This window comes from Sminthopsis crassicaudata, chromosome 3 (genome assembly GCF_048593235.1).
Source record: "Sminthopsis crassicaudata isolate SCR6 chromosome 3, ASM4859323v1, whole genome shotgun sequence".
In the NCBI taxonomy this organism is placed as follows: Eukaryota; Metazoa; Chordata; class Mammalia; order Dasyuromorphia; family Dasyuridae; genus Sminthopsis; species Sminthopsis crassicaudata.
This window is the reverse complement of record NC_133619.1, coordinates 415,818,584-415,835,631: the sequence shown is the minus strand read 5'-3', so window position 1 is coordinate 415,835,631 and position 17,048 is coordinate 415,818,584. Positions and strand designations below refer to the sequence as shown.

Here is a 17,048-nt window from a genome sequence, read left to right as displayed (position 1 = left end):
GTTGGGAATACAACAGAATCATTTAAAATTATTACTGAATAGAGTAGCTTTTTTGTGCTTTTATTTAATCAGTTTAATTTGATAATACTATATACTCTCATGTGAAAGGTACACCATGGTAAACTGGATTGAACATTGGACCTGAATCAGAAAGACTAGGCATCCTGGTCCCATCTCAGCATTTATAGCTGCATGGACCCAGGCAGGTCACATAACCTCGATTTCTCATTCTGGGCCTCCGTATTTCATCTGTTAAAAGAGAACTTTGGATTTAGTTGGTTAGACCTGATTTTTTTTAGAATGCTAGGCATTTTGTAGAAAGATTTTTTTCCTCAAAATTTTGTTACCTGGCTAGGCCAATAAAATCTTAGCTAAGCATATTATGGGTTGCTACTTTATTCCTAGAGTCTCCTTTAACATAGGGTAATTTGATAGAATACATTAGTTCAACCACACCACAGTAACCCTGTATCTATGTGTAGGTATTAGGAACTTTTCATATGTCTTGGATCCTTATTACATCACTGATGCCTTTATGGGAGGCTTTACTTTTTCCCTTTTCCACTCATTCACATAAGCATCACTGACTTAAGTGCTGCCTGGTACCTTTCTTCAATCTTATGATTTTTTTTCTTGGTACATTTGTTCCTAAAATGAGCATGTGATACATTCAGCTCTTTTAGATGTGGGACTATATTTTTTCAGAAGAATTGATTGCTTTATGTTAGTGTGTTTTTTGGTTGGACTCGTGTAACAGTAAGTATTTTGTATTTTTGAAGCATGGTACAATTAGAAAACAGCAGCTTTGGATTGTGTTCTGAAATGATATGTTTTAGAGGGTAAAAGCTTGTACCCAGTTGTTTTATAAAGTATTACTCTACACGCTTGCCAGTCTTGCTTCCACAAAGTCAATGATAGGAAAAATTGCTTTGGGTTGTGCCAAAATGGTTAGTTTCTTCAAGAGTTCTGAGGTTTAACCAAGCAGAAATGACGTAAATGGAACCCTTCCCTGACAGTTTTTGGGATCTGCTTAGTGGCCTACATCCCATACAGCTTCCCCAAACCCCACCCTGTCAGCTGCTTTCTGGTATGCCTTTTATCAGGGGTTCTCAGTGACTCAGTTTTAGTGAGGGTTGTCACCATCAACAGTCAAGTTTCTCCCAAGGTACACATGGGATTACTTAAAAGCCTTGGCTAGCACACATAAATTTTTTTTTCTTAGGAAGAAGCTCTTTAAATGAGGAGTCCGGGAATCATAGCAAATGATAGATCTATTATCTGGGGGAGAGGCTGTTGAATAAAAAACCCGTATTTCCCACTATTCTTTACTATAATGGTTTGGTTTTTGACACTCTTGTTTTCTGTGAATTGAGAATCTTAGCCCTGGCTGGCCAGTTTCCCAGCTATTAAATTATGAAGGGCAAGGGAAAATGAGGGAAAATAATGTAGTTTAGGGATCCATGCAGTGCTAACAGATGGAGAACAGGTTTACTGAAAAACCATCAGCATTACACATAGTTTACTTAGTATTCAGTTTCAACCCAGGGATACTTATGATAACTTGTCAGCAATGTTTTGTACAATTCATTTTCTTGGCACTAGGTAAACTGTCTGTAAACCTCAGTTTGGGTGTGTGAGACATGGAGGTTGTATATAGTTTCTTTTCCTTGCAATAATGCCACCATGGCAGGTTTTATCAAAGTTTAGCAAATATTAAATATTAAAGGGAATGTAAAAATGTCTAAACTTAAACTTCATGTCTGACAGATTCTTTTTCTTTTCTTCTTTTTTTTTTAAATTTAAACACTGTATTCAAGAAATTACCAAAAAGGACTAAGAATTTTCTAGCATCTTGTTTTCTCTTTGTAGACCTCAAGCTAATTTACCTCTTACCCTGTCTTTCACTATTTCTTCCCATTTACCATGGTAATATTTCCAATTGGCAAGTAGTAGATTCTCTTGACTCTTATTTAGAAATCATTCTGTTAAAATCTGTTGTAGAAATAGACATATATCATTTTGCCTAATAGAGAAGGAGAGAAGTCTTTGTATAATAGAGGGGAAAAAAATGGTAGCTACTGCTATTGGTAATATAGTAAAGTAATATGATCAGGTAACTGATCATATCCATTACTGTAGTGATTTCTTTACTGAAAAGTTATGAAAGGGATGTGAAAATTTGATTTACGTAAGATATATAAAAAGGTTTTATTTGTATATCCAATGAAAAATACAAAGTTTTTACATAAGACCAGACCTAACTAAGGCCCACTTCTGAAGTTCGCTTTTGGTCTTGGGTTGGATTAAATCCCTTGTAGTCCATCTGATATTCACAAAGAAAAAATTTGCATAATAACACTTAAAGGATATTTAGCAGGAAATATAGCACTGATTAATTTGGGCATAGCTCCTCTATGGCTTTTTTTTCTTGCCATTTTGGTAGGCAGAAGCTTGTGCCCAATCCAAGGAGTCAGTTGGTGCTTCTTTCACTGAACTTTTGTAATTAGATGACTGGGAATTGCCTGAGCCTTAGTACTTTTTTTTTTTTTTTTTTTTTTTTTTAATTTCCTTTAATTGCCCTATGTACTCTTCTTTCTTTCCTAGTGAGCTATGTGTTTATCACAAAACTATAAGCCTTTTTTTAAAATGAAAAAGAGAAATTTCAAAACCAATGCATTGAAAGAAATCTGACAGTATATATGTATATAGGATTTTACCCCCAAGTTCTCCTACCCCTTCAAAGGAGGTTGGGAGACCAAAGAAATCTTTTGTCATATCTCTTCTTTGTGCTTTATAACTTTGCGTCACTCATTTTGATTACTTTGTGGTGACTATTCATTATAGTTATATCACTATAATAATTGTGTATATTGTTTTCTTGCCTTGCTCACTTCATTTTGCACCAGTTCGAGTTGTTCTTGGTTTCTCTATATTTGCTGTTTCTCAGAGCATGTTAATATTCTATATACATTAAATTATCACTGTATTAGCTTTTAAGGAAAAACTAGCCTCAATGACATGGGGATAAATAGTGTTCTTTTTAATGTGTAGCTATTGGAAAGTGTTAAAGTAAAATGGGATATAGAAATTAGATGGAATGCTATGAAAATGTAAAATGTGAAAAATACAAAGAAATATGGAAGAAATTATATCATGTGAAAAATAAGAGGAGTAAATAGTGTATGGTACTATGACTGTAAGTGAAGCAGATTTAAGAAAGAAGAATCAAAGTGTTATAAATAATTCCTATAGTACCTAAAAAAGCAGTGAAATCTCATAAGCACACAAGTAGTACAAAGATTAGAACTAAAATGTTATTTTTATTCTTTTGTTAAACAGGCTATTTCCCAAAATGTAAATAGTGGGAAAATTATGATTTTAAGATATCATCTATATTTTTATTAATAATTTTTGTTGAAAGTGTTGTTAAGTAGATAATAAATTTATTTTGAAACAATAGCATATCACTTTTCCCTTTCCTTCTCCTACCCCATTTATACATAAAAAGAGTTCCTTTTTGGGGAGAAGAGATTCTTGTAAAATTGTGTGTGGATTAAGAAACTTTTGGGTAGTTGTTTATAAATCTGACAACTATTTCTTGTGTATTAGTCTCATGTTCTAAAATTACGGTTATGGCTAAATGTGAAGTTGGTATAGAAGCTATGATCTCTTTGGACTATATATATATGGCTATGTGAATCAGGCCATTTTGCATGGAAAGGCTATAATAAAAGTATGAAATATTATTTTTTAGCTTGAGAGAATTATCTGATTATGACAGATTCTTTTAAAAACTTATTTATTTAATATTTTTCCTAAGTTATATTCAATTTTTTTACATTTGTTTTTAGATTTTTTGAATTGTAGGTTCTCTCCCTTATCCCCACCTACAATTAAGAAACCACTTGTGACTTTCATAAAGTCACGTTGTGAAAAAAATCACTATTAGATCTCCTACCCTAATGAAAATAAAAACCCCTAAGAAAATTAAATTTAAAAGAAGGAGAGAGAGAAAGAGAGAATGCTTCAATCTGTATTTGGAGTAGAGGGGACAACATACAATGTTGGAGAAAATAGGACCATCTTTGGTTTGTATGGCATTCAACTTGTATTTGGGTAGTTTTTATTTATAGATTTTTAATTTGTGAAATTAAACAAGTATTTCCATAATATAATATAAAAAAAAATTGCACGTGAAACTGCAAATATGTTATGTACAACTTGCTATTCCTTTTAAATATATAATAATTTTTTTATGTAAATGGCTTATTTTTTTCCTTCCCTCCTGCTCCACTCTAGGTAGCTGTAGTTTTTTAAAGTTTTTTTTTAAGAGAATAGATCTCTGCTTCTTATTCATCATCAAATGGAATAAACAAGACAGATCATCTGTTAGGAGACTTAAACTTTCCTGAAGAGCATAGAAATAATAGTCAAATGTCAGAAGTGCTACTGTTTTGTGAAGAATAAAAAATGCTAAAAATCTAATCCAAATTGATGTTTATCTAGACTAACAGGTCATTTTTTCTTTTTGTCATTTCAGACATACATTGGAAGTGTGGTTATATCAGTGAACCCATACCGATCATTGCCCATTTATTCACCAGAGAAAGTGGAAGATTACAGGAATAGAAATTTTTATGAGCTGAGTCCTCACATGTAAGTATGACATTAAAGCTTTAAGATTCTCTGTCATTGAAGAGCTGGATTGTTGACAGATGTATCCAGCTGTTTTCTGTGAGTCATAGGAAAGTATGTTTTTATCAATTGTGGTTTTCAAGACAAAAGAATGTAGAGTTCATTTGGTGACATTGCCTTATTTTTAAGGGAAAAGTCAAGCTATTTCATTTAGTGGTCCTCTATTCTGTTTGAGTTCTGAAATGATTAGTTCCCTTTGTGCAAAAGTTTTCTGGTATTGTAACAGATGTTGCTATATCTGTATAGAAAGTAAAACTAGAATTCATTTTATTTCTTTATTTAAAAGAACACACACAATGTTTCCAAAGACTAGTCGGCCTGAGAAAGTGTAGCTAGTTGTGCAATGGTTGTTGAATGAATGGACTCAGTGCTACCTTCAATTTATGTAGAGCATTTGAGAGACATTTAATGCTGTAGAAACATTATCCAATTCTTGGCATATTTCTGCTACGCAGAGATGTTAACAACTTTATCGATGTCCCAGAGCCCCAGGTACATGTTGCTTCTGTGTGATACTGTGTGATACTGTGTGATACTCTGAAGTCACGTCACTGTTGTTAAGACTGAAGAGTTATTTCACAGAGTAAATAATTCTTGTAAAAGGAATGCTACTAAATAACCCTTATAATTACTAACATTTATGTAACACTTAAATGTTTGCAAAGTGCTTTATGTTCATTTAACTTATTTGAGTCTGAAAACAGGCTGGTATAGTAGATATTATCCCCACTTGACAGATGGGGGTAAATAACTTCATCATGGTTACAGAGTAAGTATTGAACACATAAATCAAAATAGGTATTCCTTTCTCCAATACCACCAATTTATCCACTACACTACCCTTTCTGTTATATTTTCTCTCTTAGTCTCAGAGTAAACTCCTTATAAATGGCCTAAAAAATGTCCAATCTCCTCCAAAGGAGTGATGGTTTTGGTTTCGTTTCTGATTAATGATTTTGATTTAATTAAAGTAGTATTAACATAGTGTTTCTGGACACCATAAATTACTGGTAGGATCAGTAATTGGATCTGTATATTTTCTAATTTCTGGATTAGAAATAATAAAGATAAAAAACTTTGCAAAGAAAGGACTTAAAAGAATAATAGCGATCTTATTACTTTTGGTTTTTCCTTTGACTAATGGTGATAATCCTCTTAGCTGTTCTTTAGGATAAATATTTCTGTCTTTATTTTCACATTTTCAAGATGGCCATAAGGAAAAAAAAAACACACGAATGAGATTTTCCCTAAGACACCTAAGGATTTTTTAAGCTACTATTTTATTGTGCTACTTGAATTTCCCCAGAATTAATGTTTTAACTCGTCAGTCCCTGAAAATGAGAAGTCTCTTGAAGATGGGAATTTCAGTGATTAATTATGTATGGCAGTTTGTTTGACTTGAAGATATAGTAAATTGGTACAGTGGATAGAGTTTTAAACTTGACTTGGGAAGAGTTGGGTTCAAATATTACCTGAGACACTTATAAGCTGTGCAGTCTGAGGAAGTCACTTAATCTCTGAACCAGTTTCTTCATCTATAAAATGGGATAATAATAAATTTTACACACACACACACACACACACACACATACACACACACACACACACACACATATAAAATGTGTGTGTGTATGTGTGTTTTGGAATCCTTAAAGTGCCATATTAAAGTTATTATTTAGAATGTTTCCCAATAAGTCTTGGAACAGGGTTATGGCTAATGGAGGTGAGAAGTGTACCTATCAATGAAATCAGCCTCCTTGAAAACCCAAACCCTCTCTAATTTTAACGGCCCATCTGTTGTAATGGAATTGAAAACATCAATGGGCAGCTGTTTGGCAAATGTGAGGTACTGTGAAAAGAAAGAATTGGCCAGGGACATATGTTGAGGAATATTTGAAAGTTATCAGGGTGATGAACAGTGCATTCATTTTCTGGAATTTAGATATTTGTCTGGCACACATTATCAACTAACTAAATAAAAGGCCCTGGTAGAGTCATAGACAGTGTCATAGAAGAAGATTTATTTTGTGAGCTTGAAGACTCACTCAGTTGGTGTTAGTAGATAAAAAAGTATAATTCTTTTGTAGCAGATGTTCCATTTCAAGGTTTTTATTTACTTGCCTTGATATGTCCCAAAATGACATTACTGTTGTGTATGAAACTAGACATTAAAAAAAAAAGAAGCTACATGGGAATTATTGTCATTGAATTGTTTCCCAGGTGTATAAACAAGATTAGACAAAATTTCGTTTAGCTTTACATTTAAAGTATATCAGGAAAAAATAATATATGAAAATTTATTTAGAATCTTCAGTTTGTTCAGTCCTCTATTATTAAATAAATCTATTTCTTTTTATTTGAATTTTTATACTAGTGAAGTCTAATCTTAAGGAGAGGTTCATAATTGCTATTTACCTATTGTGTTGCCCTGATTCTAACTCAGGCCATTAGCAACCACATCTGGCAAGAGTCTTGGGCTACCAGTGTGATGATGCTTTTGCTGCAAAGGCAGCTAGGGGATATAGATAGTATCAGGCTTGGAATAAGGTAGCCTTAAGTTCAAATTTGATCTTAGACACTCACTAACTGCATGATCTGAGAAATCACATAAATATCTTTTGACTCGGTTTTCTTTTCTATAAAATGTGAATATCAAATGGGATCTTATGTGTAAAGTGCTTAGCTCAATACCTGGTACATAATAGGCACTATATATTAATTTTAGTGGCTAGGTGGCATTATGGATGGACTGCCAGGCCTGGAATCAGGAAGACCTCAATTCAAATCTGGCCTCAGACAATTACTAACTCTGTGACCCTAAGCAAATCCTTTTACCCTATCTGCCTCAGTTTCCTCATCTGTAAAATGATCTGGAAAGAAAATGGCAAACTATTTTGGTATCTTTGCCAAGAAAATCCCAAATGTGGTTGCAAAGAGTTGGACAAGAATTAACAAAAGCAATTATTATTGATGCTTTTCCTTTTTAGAGATAGTTATTAACATGCTTGTGCTCCATGGCATCAAACTCCCTGAGCACCTAACTGTTTATCCCCCATATGCTCTTTCTTATGTCTGGATTGTTACATTTCATTCCCCAGTTTTTTATCTTTATTTCATTCTGCATTCCATTTTCTACCCTTACTTCATTTCTCTTTCTACTGAATACATCAAGTTTTGAATATAAGAATAAAAACTCTAGAACAAAGTTTTATTCCTCTCTGCCCTGAGGGTACCTGCTCTTGGAAGGTCCACATAAGACTCATCTCAGATATTGTACTCTTACCTATGCATCTTTCTCCCTTTCTCCATTCTTGGGATAAATTTTCAGTCATTGAGGATGTTTGCAAGATGAATTCTTGTTTAATGTGCTGGCCTTACCTTTTCTCTTATAGTATCTGAAAGCAGAAGAGATGAAATTCTCCATATTTGCTCAAGTAAAACTTAGGCTGACTCTTACACAATTTTAGGTTCATGAGACAAAACATTAATTTCTAACTTTTTGGGAAACTCACTAGACCATAAACTTTACATGGTTCCTCAGGGGGCGGGGAGGGGGGAGTGGAAATAAAAAAAAAAAACAAAAAACTTGGGCCTTGGTTTCAGTTTAAATCAAGACCAGCTTAAATATAACATTGCCAGGCTCTGAAAATTGGCTAATTATTTCTTCAGCCCAGACTTTATTGGAATTGAATTAGAACCATGGTTCACTTAGTGCATAGAATTGTCCAAACATGTAACTTTATGTGAAAGCTATGTTCTTTTTGGAGAAATCCTGGAATTTGGCTTTTCCTTTCAGATAAGCCTTTGCTTTTGGACCTAAATTCCTTTAAAACCCTTAATTTTCAAATAGTGGAAATAATGCATACGATGGGCGAGGGAAAGGAGGGAGTGGGGAGGATTCATTCTCAAAAATTAGGTTTTAAAATGTTATTCATGTTTCATTTATTCAGAAAACTACCTTGTTTCAGTTATACTTATCTGGTAATTATAGTTCTTGTTCTCTCCCTTTTCTGAACTCATAATTGTTCATTGTGTTTTTTCAGTCATGTCCAATTCTTTGTGATCCCATGTGGGGTTTTCTTGTAAAGATACTGGAGTGGTTTGCCATTCTCCTTTTATAGATGCAAAACTAATGCAAATAGGGTTAAGTAACTTGTCCAGGGGCATATGGCTAATAAGTGTCTGAGATTATACTTGAACTCAGGACTCCAGGCCCAGTAGTCTACTTACTGTACCACCTAGGTGCTCCTTACTCATAATAGTTTGCTTAGTCACATTTTATTGATTGTGATATTTGGAAACTTTTTGTAACTAACAAAAATCATAGACAAGTCTTGATTTGGGCTATTGAATTATATTTGATTTCCCAACACTCTTGGATACATACGTCATCATTGACCTTTAATCTCATCATCCACTGACCTTTTGTCACTGATCTCACTACTGTTAAGATCATAAAGTCAGATTTAGAACTGGAAGATTCAACCTTAGAGCAGAGGTTCTGAACTTGAGGTCCTTGAATGTGTTTTTGGGGGAAAAAAAGTTTTTAATCATATCCATTATGTAAAATAATTTCTTTTGCAATCCTGTATGTCTTTTGGGGAAAGTAAAAGCTAGAGCCTTGTCTTCTTTGTGAAATGATTTTTGCATTATGATCTTTAGTCTACCATTACTTAGCTATTATCAGTCATATCTCTTAGCTTCCTAAAGGTCTGCAGGTATCTCTTTTTGTTTAAAAAAAAAAAAAAAAAAAAAAGGAATATTGAATTAGATCAGGTATTCTTCAGTTTTTTTGTCACAGACCCCTTTTGCAATCTGGTAAAACTTGTGGGCCCCTTTTTAGAGTACAAAGCAACATAATTATACAAAGGAAACCAAAGATTAGTGAAAATAAAAATATAATTTTTTCCCCTTACCAACTTTTTGTATCTCCTGAGGTCTCCAGGAGTCTCTGGAGCTTTTTCTTAATAACTCCTGAATTAGAAGGATATTTAAGTTCTTAAAATTATTTAAGTTAATTGTAAATATAAACAATTTGACACCAGCTTATTTATTTATTTATCTGTTTATTTTGTTTTTAGATAGGATATCATAGTGCTGGATTTGGAATCAGGAAGACCTGCGTGACCTTGATCAGGTCATGTGACCACTTTCAACTTCAGATTCCTAATCTGTAAAATTATATAACAGGAACTATTCAACTCACTCTCTCTGAGTAGTTGTGTATCTCTAAGTCAGATAATATATGTAATTTTTAAAGAAATATGTATGTCAGTTATTATTGTCCATTTAATGAGCAAATTTGTGCAGGAGACTCACTTGTTTCTCACATTAGGGAGAGATTTTGTAATTAACAGTAGAACAGATTGACACATATATCACCTTGATTTTTTTTAACATGATAGTGAGATTTTCTATAGTGAAAGCACTCATTATATAAAAATCTCTTTCTAGTCTTAAAATCTTCAACTGATCTGCAAATTTACATGTATTCCTGAAAAGCTGCCTTTAAAAAGAAGTACATTTGTCCATTGTGTATATATTTTAAGCTCATATTTAACATGGAGATGGAGAGGGACTAGAGAATGATTAACAAAAATCTTATTGGTAGACATTGGCAGTAGTCTGTTGAACAACAAGAAGAAATTAATCATATACAAGAAAATGTGGTTTGATCTCCTGGTCACCTCTAATGGTATTTTTGTGATGATTATTTCAAACTACAATATGTAGGTCAGACCACTGACTGGACATTATTCTCCTTGAGACTAAGACCTGACTGCCCCATATTACTAGCCTTATATGATGAGAAGTTACTTTATCTCTTAGATTTACATTTGGAAAATAAGGGTGTTAAGTTCTTCCCACTCTCCTACCCTCATCACACTCCACCACACCAACCCAATCCACTATTCTGTGGATGTGAAACTGTTGTTCATTCATTTCAGTCATATTCAATTCTTCATTATCCTATTTGAGATTTTCTACTGGAGTGGCTTGCCATTTCTTTCTCCAGCTCATTTTATAGTGAGGAAACTGAGGCAGACAAAATTAAGTGATTTGTCCAAGGCCACAAAGCTGGGATCTGAGACCAGATTTGATGTTAGATTTTCCTGATTCCAGCCTGTGCTCTATCTGCTGTGCTGCTATGAGGCTGGGTTGTTAATGTGACCTAGAATATAAAGTGGCAATATCATTTGAATTTACATTGGTCCCATCTATTTTAATTGGGATGGGACCAAGTACAGTATATAATAATAACTCTGAATAGTATAGATTCACATAAAATTGCAACCACTTCATGGGATTCATTAGTTGCACTAAATTAAGAATGAAGAACTGGAGAGATGTGATCAACAGTTATATTGAACAAGCAACTATGGGTAGAAATAATACCTTCTGATAACAAATACCTATCAGATTGCTTGGATTATTTGGAAATTGGATGGCCTACTGTGGCCATCACCTTTCTTCAGTAAAATGTGTGAATATTTGGGTTGAGGGCAATGCTCCTAATAAGTATGGGTGGAGTGGATTTTCAGTTCCCTCAGGTGTGAACTTTCAAGTTAAAATTTATCCCAAAAAATGCATTTCTCTGTGTATATAGAATAGTTTAAATTTATGCTAAGAATTTACAAATCATCTTAAAAATGTGATAATTTAACATTGAATGATTAAATACCAGGAAATGATGTTAGCAATGTCATGAGGTTAGGTAAACTATAATCTTAGATAAATTTTGTTTGAATTGAATGAAGTATCTGTTAAACAAAATAAGAAATTCAAAATAGCAGGATGCATATGGTCTGAGACAAATACATATATATTAAGTATTACCAGAAGATGGAAAATGTTACTGAGGGGCAGTCACTGAGATTTGAATTGAAAACTGAACTGCTGATAATTTGTAACTATAATGTGATAAATTTGAGGCAGGGATACTCTGTTGGAGAAGAGATAGAGCCAAGAAGAGTAAAAACCTGTAGATCTCAGCTGGTAGCTCAGTTGTTCTGGTCCTGAAGTCAGGAAGACCTCAGGTTTATAAGGCACAAAAGTGAGATGACATATGTAAAATATTACCACATTCGTATTAGCTATTATTATTGTGGTATCCATTAAGATCATAGTTGTATAATTGGAAGAACCTTCAGAATGCAACCCCTCCCTTTTACATGTAAAGAAAATTAGTAATATAGATGTTAAATACTTTGCTAGAAAGTGTCAGAGGCAGGTGAGTTTTAATTGTTGCACGCATGCAAATTTTGCCTCCCTGCCAAACAATGTAAGCTTTCAGAGAGCACAGGCAAATTTTGGTCTACTTAAAAATAAGTAAGTAAATAAATAAATAAATAAAAGTAAAAATAAAAATAAAAAAAAGTCCTACAATGTCTAGCAAAAATCCAGGTAGGGCCAGGCAGTCATTTAAATATTTTTGAGTCCTCTAACAGTCATTCTTTGTTGACGCCACATTTCTTTGTGCTTCTCGCCCACTGGAAAGGATCAGAGTGAGGTTTAAGTCCAAGTGAGCCTTTGCCTCCTCAGAGGAGAAGAGAAGGCGAATAAAATCTTCAGAGAATACATATTTCTGAAGTTATTATAATGTGGATTTGATTTCTTTTGACATTTGAGCACCACATGAAGTAACCTATGCACGATTTTCTGTTTAGAAAACCTCAGGTTATAACTTGGAATGAAATTTAACTCCTCTTAAAATATTTTAAAATACTTAACTTTTAATGACTGTGATCACCTCTCCTTTTCATTTTATATTCTTATGTCTGGGGGAGATTATAACCAAATTTTTTTTTTTCCATCTCAGATGTTTCCATTCTTTTTTATTTCTTTTACCACGCCACTAAGCACATGTCCCTGGCTCAGCCTTAACTGTTGATTTATTGTGGGCAAGTGGCATGTCAGTGGGGGTTCATAGTGTCCCTTGTTCCTGAAGTAGTTTGCTTTGTAATTATTTGAAGATAGTCTTATAATCCAACTTAAGATCCCATTGTTTTCTGCTTTCTATTGCATTGATTTTCTTGACACAAATATATCTGGCTGTAGTTCATAAAATCTATGAGAATTTTTCAAAAATTAGATGCTCACCTATTCTGTATCAATTCATATGTCCACTCATTATGAATTGTGGTGATGTGTTCTGAAAATCCTGGAAATTTTAAGAAATGAATGTTAACTCCTTTCCCCAAAGGGTGATGAATATAGAAAATGGGGGAATTTGATGCTGTGATTAATGACAAGTGTAGCTTTCTTCAAAACTCTTATGGGATGAAGACTTTACTTGATCAATTAATGATGCTAACTGAATGTTCCATTATTACATTTGTTGTTCTTCAGTTGAGGTCTGCCTGACTCCATTTGGGGTTTTCTTGTCAAAGATTCAGAGCAGTTTGTCGCTTTCTTTCTTCTTCAGTTCATTTTACAAATAAAGCAAACAGGGTTAAATGATTTGCTCAGAATCATGTAGCTAGTAAATGTGAATCTTTCTGACTCTAGGCTTGATATCCACTACACCGCATTGCTGCTCATTACAGCTACACAATGCGAGGTTAAAAACAATATTAGTTTCATTTCAAACTCAGCGGAATCATTATGTTCCCCAAAAGCAAGAATAGCGGGAATTTACTAAGTTTTTCCATTGAATTAGGGTTATAGATACAGAATGTAGAGAGGGATTGAATTTAATTTGTCTCAGGTATTTGACAATTTGTTATTACAGCCGGGCTGATGATTTTATGGTAAATTATTGTTTATTATTTCATGGTATCATTGGTTAGAACAATATTATATATGACACATATATAACTATTTATAAGTCCAGATTAAAAATAGAATTATTAACCATGATTTTCATTAAGAGCTAAATTCTAAATCTTATCTGCTAAAAATGTTTTATAGTGTTTTTGAGACAATATTTTAAAACCTAGAAAGTGACTTATTTTGGCAACAAAGAACAGCCAACCTGGTAAAGTGGCTTAAATCCAAGACTTAATGATAGCCAACCCTGATGATAAGTTGAAATTTATGTGTTGATAGATTATCGTGCCATAAAATGAAACTTGTTATCACAAAGGCAGTTACAAATGCTTGTAGTTCTGGAAGAGAGTTTTGGATAGGACCATTTTATTGACTTGGCAAGTGGAAAAATAACGCATTTGAAAACACGTTGGTTTTCCTGGTCTCTATACAGTAGTCCTGAAATATTGAGTAAATGTTGATATGTAATAGGAAATGGAATCATCTCAGAGTTTTCAGTATGAAATGTCTGGTTTATAATGTGTTGTAATCATATTTGCTGTGTAATGATTACTTTCTCTATTGGTAACCTCACTATTTTATGAGTATTGAAGAATGGCAGTTCTGGTTATTTTAATAGTGTTTCAATGAATGCTCATTTGACTTTGAACACGATGACCTTTTTTTCAATTCCTTGGGCATATTGAACTTTCTGATGATTTTGTCACTGTTTCTTGCCTTCTCTTCCTTGATAATCTTTCCTCCTTTGACTTTTAACCGTATTCTCTCTTGTCTTCTCTCAGGATTCCTTTCTTATTCCCTCCATTTAAGCTTTTCTCTTCTCATATCCTATAGTCTTCTTATTCTTTTTGTCTCTTTCTGTCTTTTTGTGTATGTTTTCTCCTTTGTCAATTTTACTTAATTCCCCAAGGCTTGGGTTTTCACCTCTGTTCTAATGATTCTCATATTTGTTGCTCCCTTGAGCCTCTAGTCTAATATCTTTTTTCCCAATCTTCCATGTTAGAAATATTGGGGTTCTTTTTGCCCCTCTCCTTTTCTTATCTCACATGACTACTCAGCTGCCAGTCCCTGTCCATTTTTATCTCTTCAGTACTTTGGTCATCCATGACCCCTGTTCTATTTTGAATATTTTTTTCTGCCTGTCATTGCTTCTCAAATATATTGTTTTGAACTGAAAAAACTTGAAAGAAGGCTTTAGGGAAAGGGAAAATGTGGAAATAAAAATCTGTGAATTATCTGAATAGAAAAATGACTCAGCAGTAAAATACAAGTATTCCAGAGTAAATAATTTTCCATTTTCACAACCAGAGGTCAGGCAGTGGGCCAGATAACCTTAAGTAGCTATTTCTAGTTCATCAGTACTATAGTTAAAAAATTATAGCCTATTTTGTATACTTATCTTGATGCTCTGATCTTAGCCCTGTTAACATATTTGAATATGTCAATAAGAAGTGAATAAATGGAAATTTTTCAGGTTGTTTTTCTTACTTATGCTTTTGGCATAGCTGGCATCTTATGATGTCAAGACCTATTTGAATCTAGGTCCCTCTTCCTAGTCCAGCATTCTTGCCATTACATTACTCTGTTTCTCACAAACTCCATTGAAAACTGTTAATAAGAAGAAAGTCACAGGAGAGAAGTTGACTACATTGATTCATATGTCTAGATCTGGAAGGGGATCTTATGGTTTAGCTAACTGTCTTATTTTATAGAAAAGGAAACTGGAGTCCAGGGAGAAGAAATATTTTGCCCCAAATCACAAGGTAGTGAATATCAGAAGCGAGATTGTCATTCAGGGCCTCTGGCCTATGCAAGCACATTTCCAAATGAACCATAGATTCTGTGACCAGTGATTAATCATACATATTACCATCAGGGAAGTTTGTAGCATAAGACAATGACCCATAGGCAGCCTAAATGAAATGGGAAAAGTATGTGAATAGGGAAGGGTTTTTTAGGGAAGCACAGCTATTAGAAGATTTTTCTGTTCCTAGTAAATTAGGATGTGAAGAATTAACCTGTGAAGTGTATAGCTAGAATTTCTGGGCCCTTGACAAGTATCACAAATCACATCTAAAATATAAACTGCTCACTTTAGTCTGACATCTGGTGACGTTTTACTTTAACTTGAAAAACTAAGCTTTTTTTGTTGTTTCTATACTCCTGAATATACTGTTAGCACCCTCAAAAACTGTGTTTCCTAAATTTGACATTTTTGGCTAAGCTCTTATCATCTTGCCTTAGTTACACCTTTACCATAAATATATGTTGGAAACTTTGTTGAATTAATTGAGCCAGGATTTATGGAAAACCTATCCTTAGATAAAATTCTCTTGCTCTTAAAATTCCTTCAAAAAAACTGGTCTGCTAGAAGTGGGGCAAGATAGGTATAATTCTGGCCTCTTCAAGAAACCTTGCTCCAGAATGTAACTATGATTGTTAATGGAGTAGTAATTTAACCAATAAGGAAGAAGTTGGGTTGGGGCAATGGGATGGTTTAATATATGAAAAACTTATAAGAAGACACACACAAGAATGGATCAAGAAACGAAAAAGGACATTTTTTTTTTTTTGAGGAAGTACTAAAGGATCTTATATTCAGAGGTCTTCAAGAAAGAAGAGAATTGACAAATCCCCTTGAATACTAATAAAAGAAATTCTGTTTTTTAAGCCTTAAGGGTTTCTTAGAATGCTTATCTGATTATTGGGACTTCTGAAGTTCAATAAGAAACATGAATAAAGAATTTTAAATATAAGGTGTGAAATAGATTTCCAGAAGAACTTTGTGTTGTATTTTCTTTTTAAAAATAATCTTGGGAACTTAGAACTCTATATTTTTAAATATATGTATATGTGTGTGTACACACACACACACACACACACACACACACACACACACACTTTTTTGTAATCCTTTCATTTTCTTACTCAGCTTTGAAAAGCATAAGCAGTTTTGTCCTTGACGATTTAATGACCATATTCTGTTTGGTTAACACAAATACTAAAAGAAAGATTCGTAGGGCTTTTGTAGTATCTTAACTTTGAATTAAATGTCCCTGGCCCCAGTATTTTTCCAATACTAAGGGTTTTAAAAATCAGATGGTTGATTTTTCAGACCACAAGTTGTAGATCAATGCATTCTCTTGTTCACAAAAGGCTAGGGACATATATATATATATATATATATATATATATATATATATATATATATATATATATATATATATATATATATATATATATATACATACATACACACACACACACACCTACATACATATGTATATATAGTTAAAATTTGCATTATTTCTCCCTATATAATGAATTCCCATGTGTGATTCTTTTCAAATGTCTCATTAGCATATAGAAAAGATTAATTTAGCTATTAAATGGGAATATTTCTGTATTTCTCTTTGCTTGTCTTCCTGTATAAATTCTACTTTAGTATTTGGAAGTATGGGATATATTTCCAATTTGATTCCAAATAAAAATGACTTTTTAAAAAAAGTATCTCTCTTCCCAAATCATGTGTCTTCATGCTTCAAGTCAAATGTGCAGTCTGAGCACAGGTTGTCTTTACTTCT

The 17,048-nt window shown here is 33.3% G+C and overlaps 1 protein-coding gene across 4 annotated transcripts in view; it reads left to right on the top strand.

Annotated features, from left to right (window-relative positions):
* Positions 1-17,048, top strand: part of MYO1B (myosin IB) — a 204,809-nt gene that overhangs the window by 64,860 nt on the left and 122,901 nt on the right. For all 4 annotated transcript variants that reach the window (XM_074302829.1, XM_074302826.1, XM_074302825.1 and 1 more), the window contains exon 3: positions 4,541-4,656. In XM_074302829.1, the coding sequence (XP_074158930.1) occupies positions 4,541-4,656 (116 nt within the window). The remainder of the gene's footprint in view (positions 1-4,540; positions 4,657-17,048) is intronic.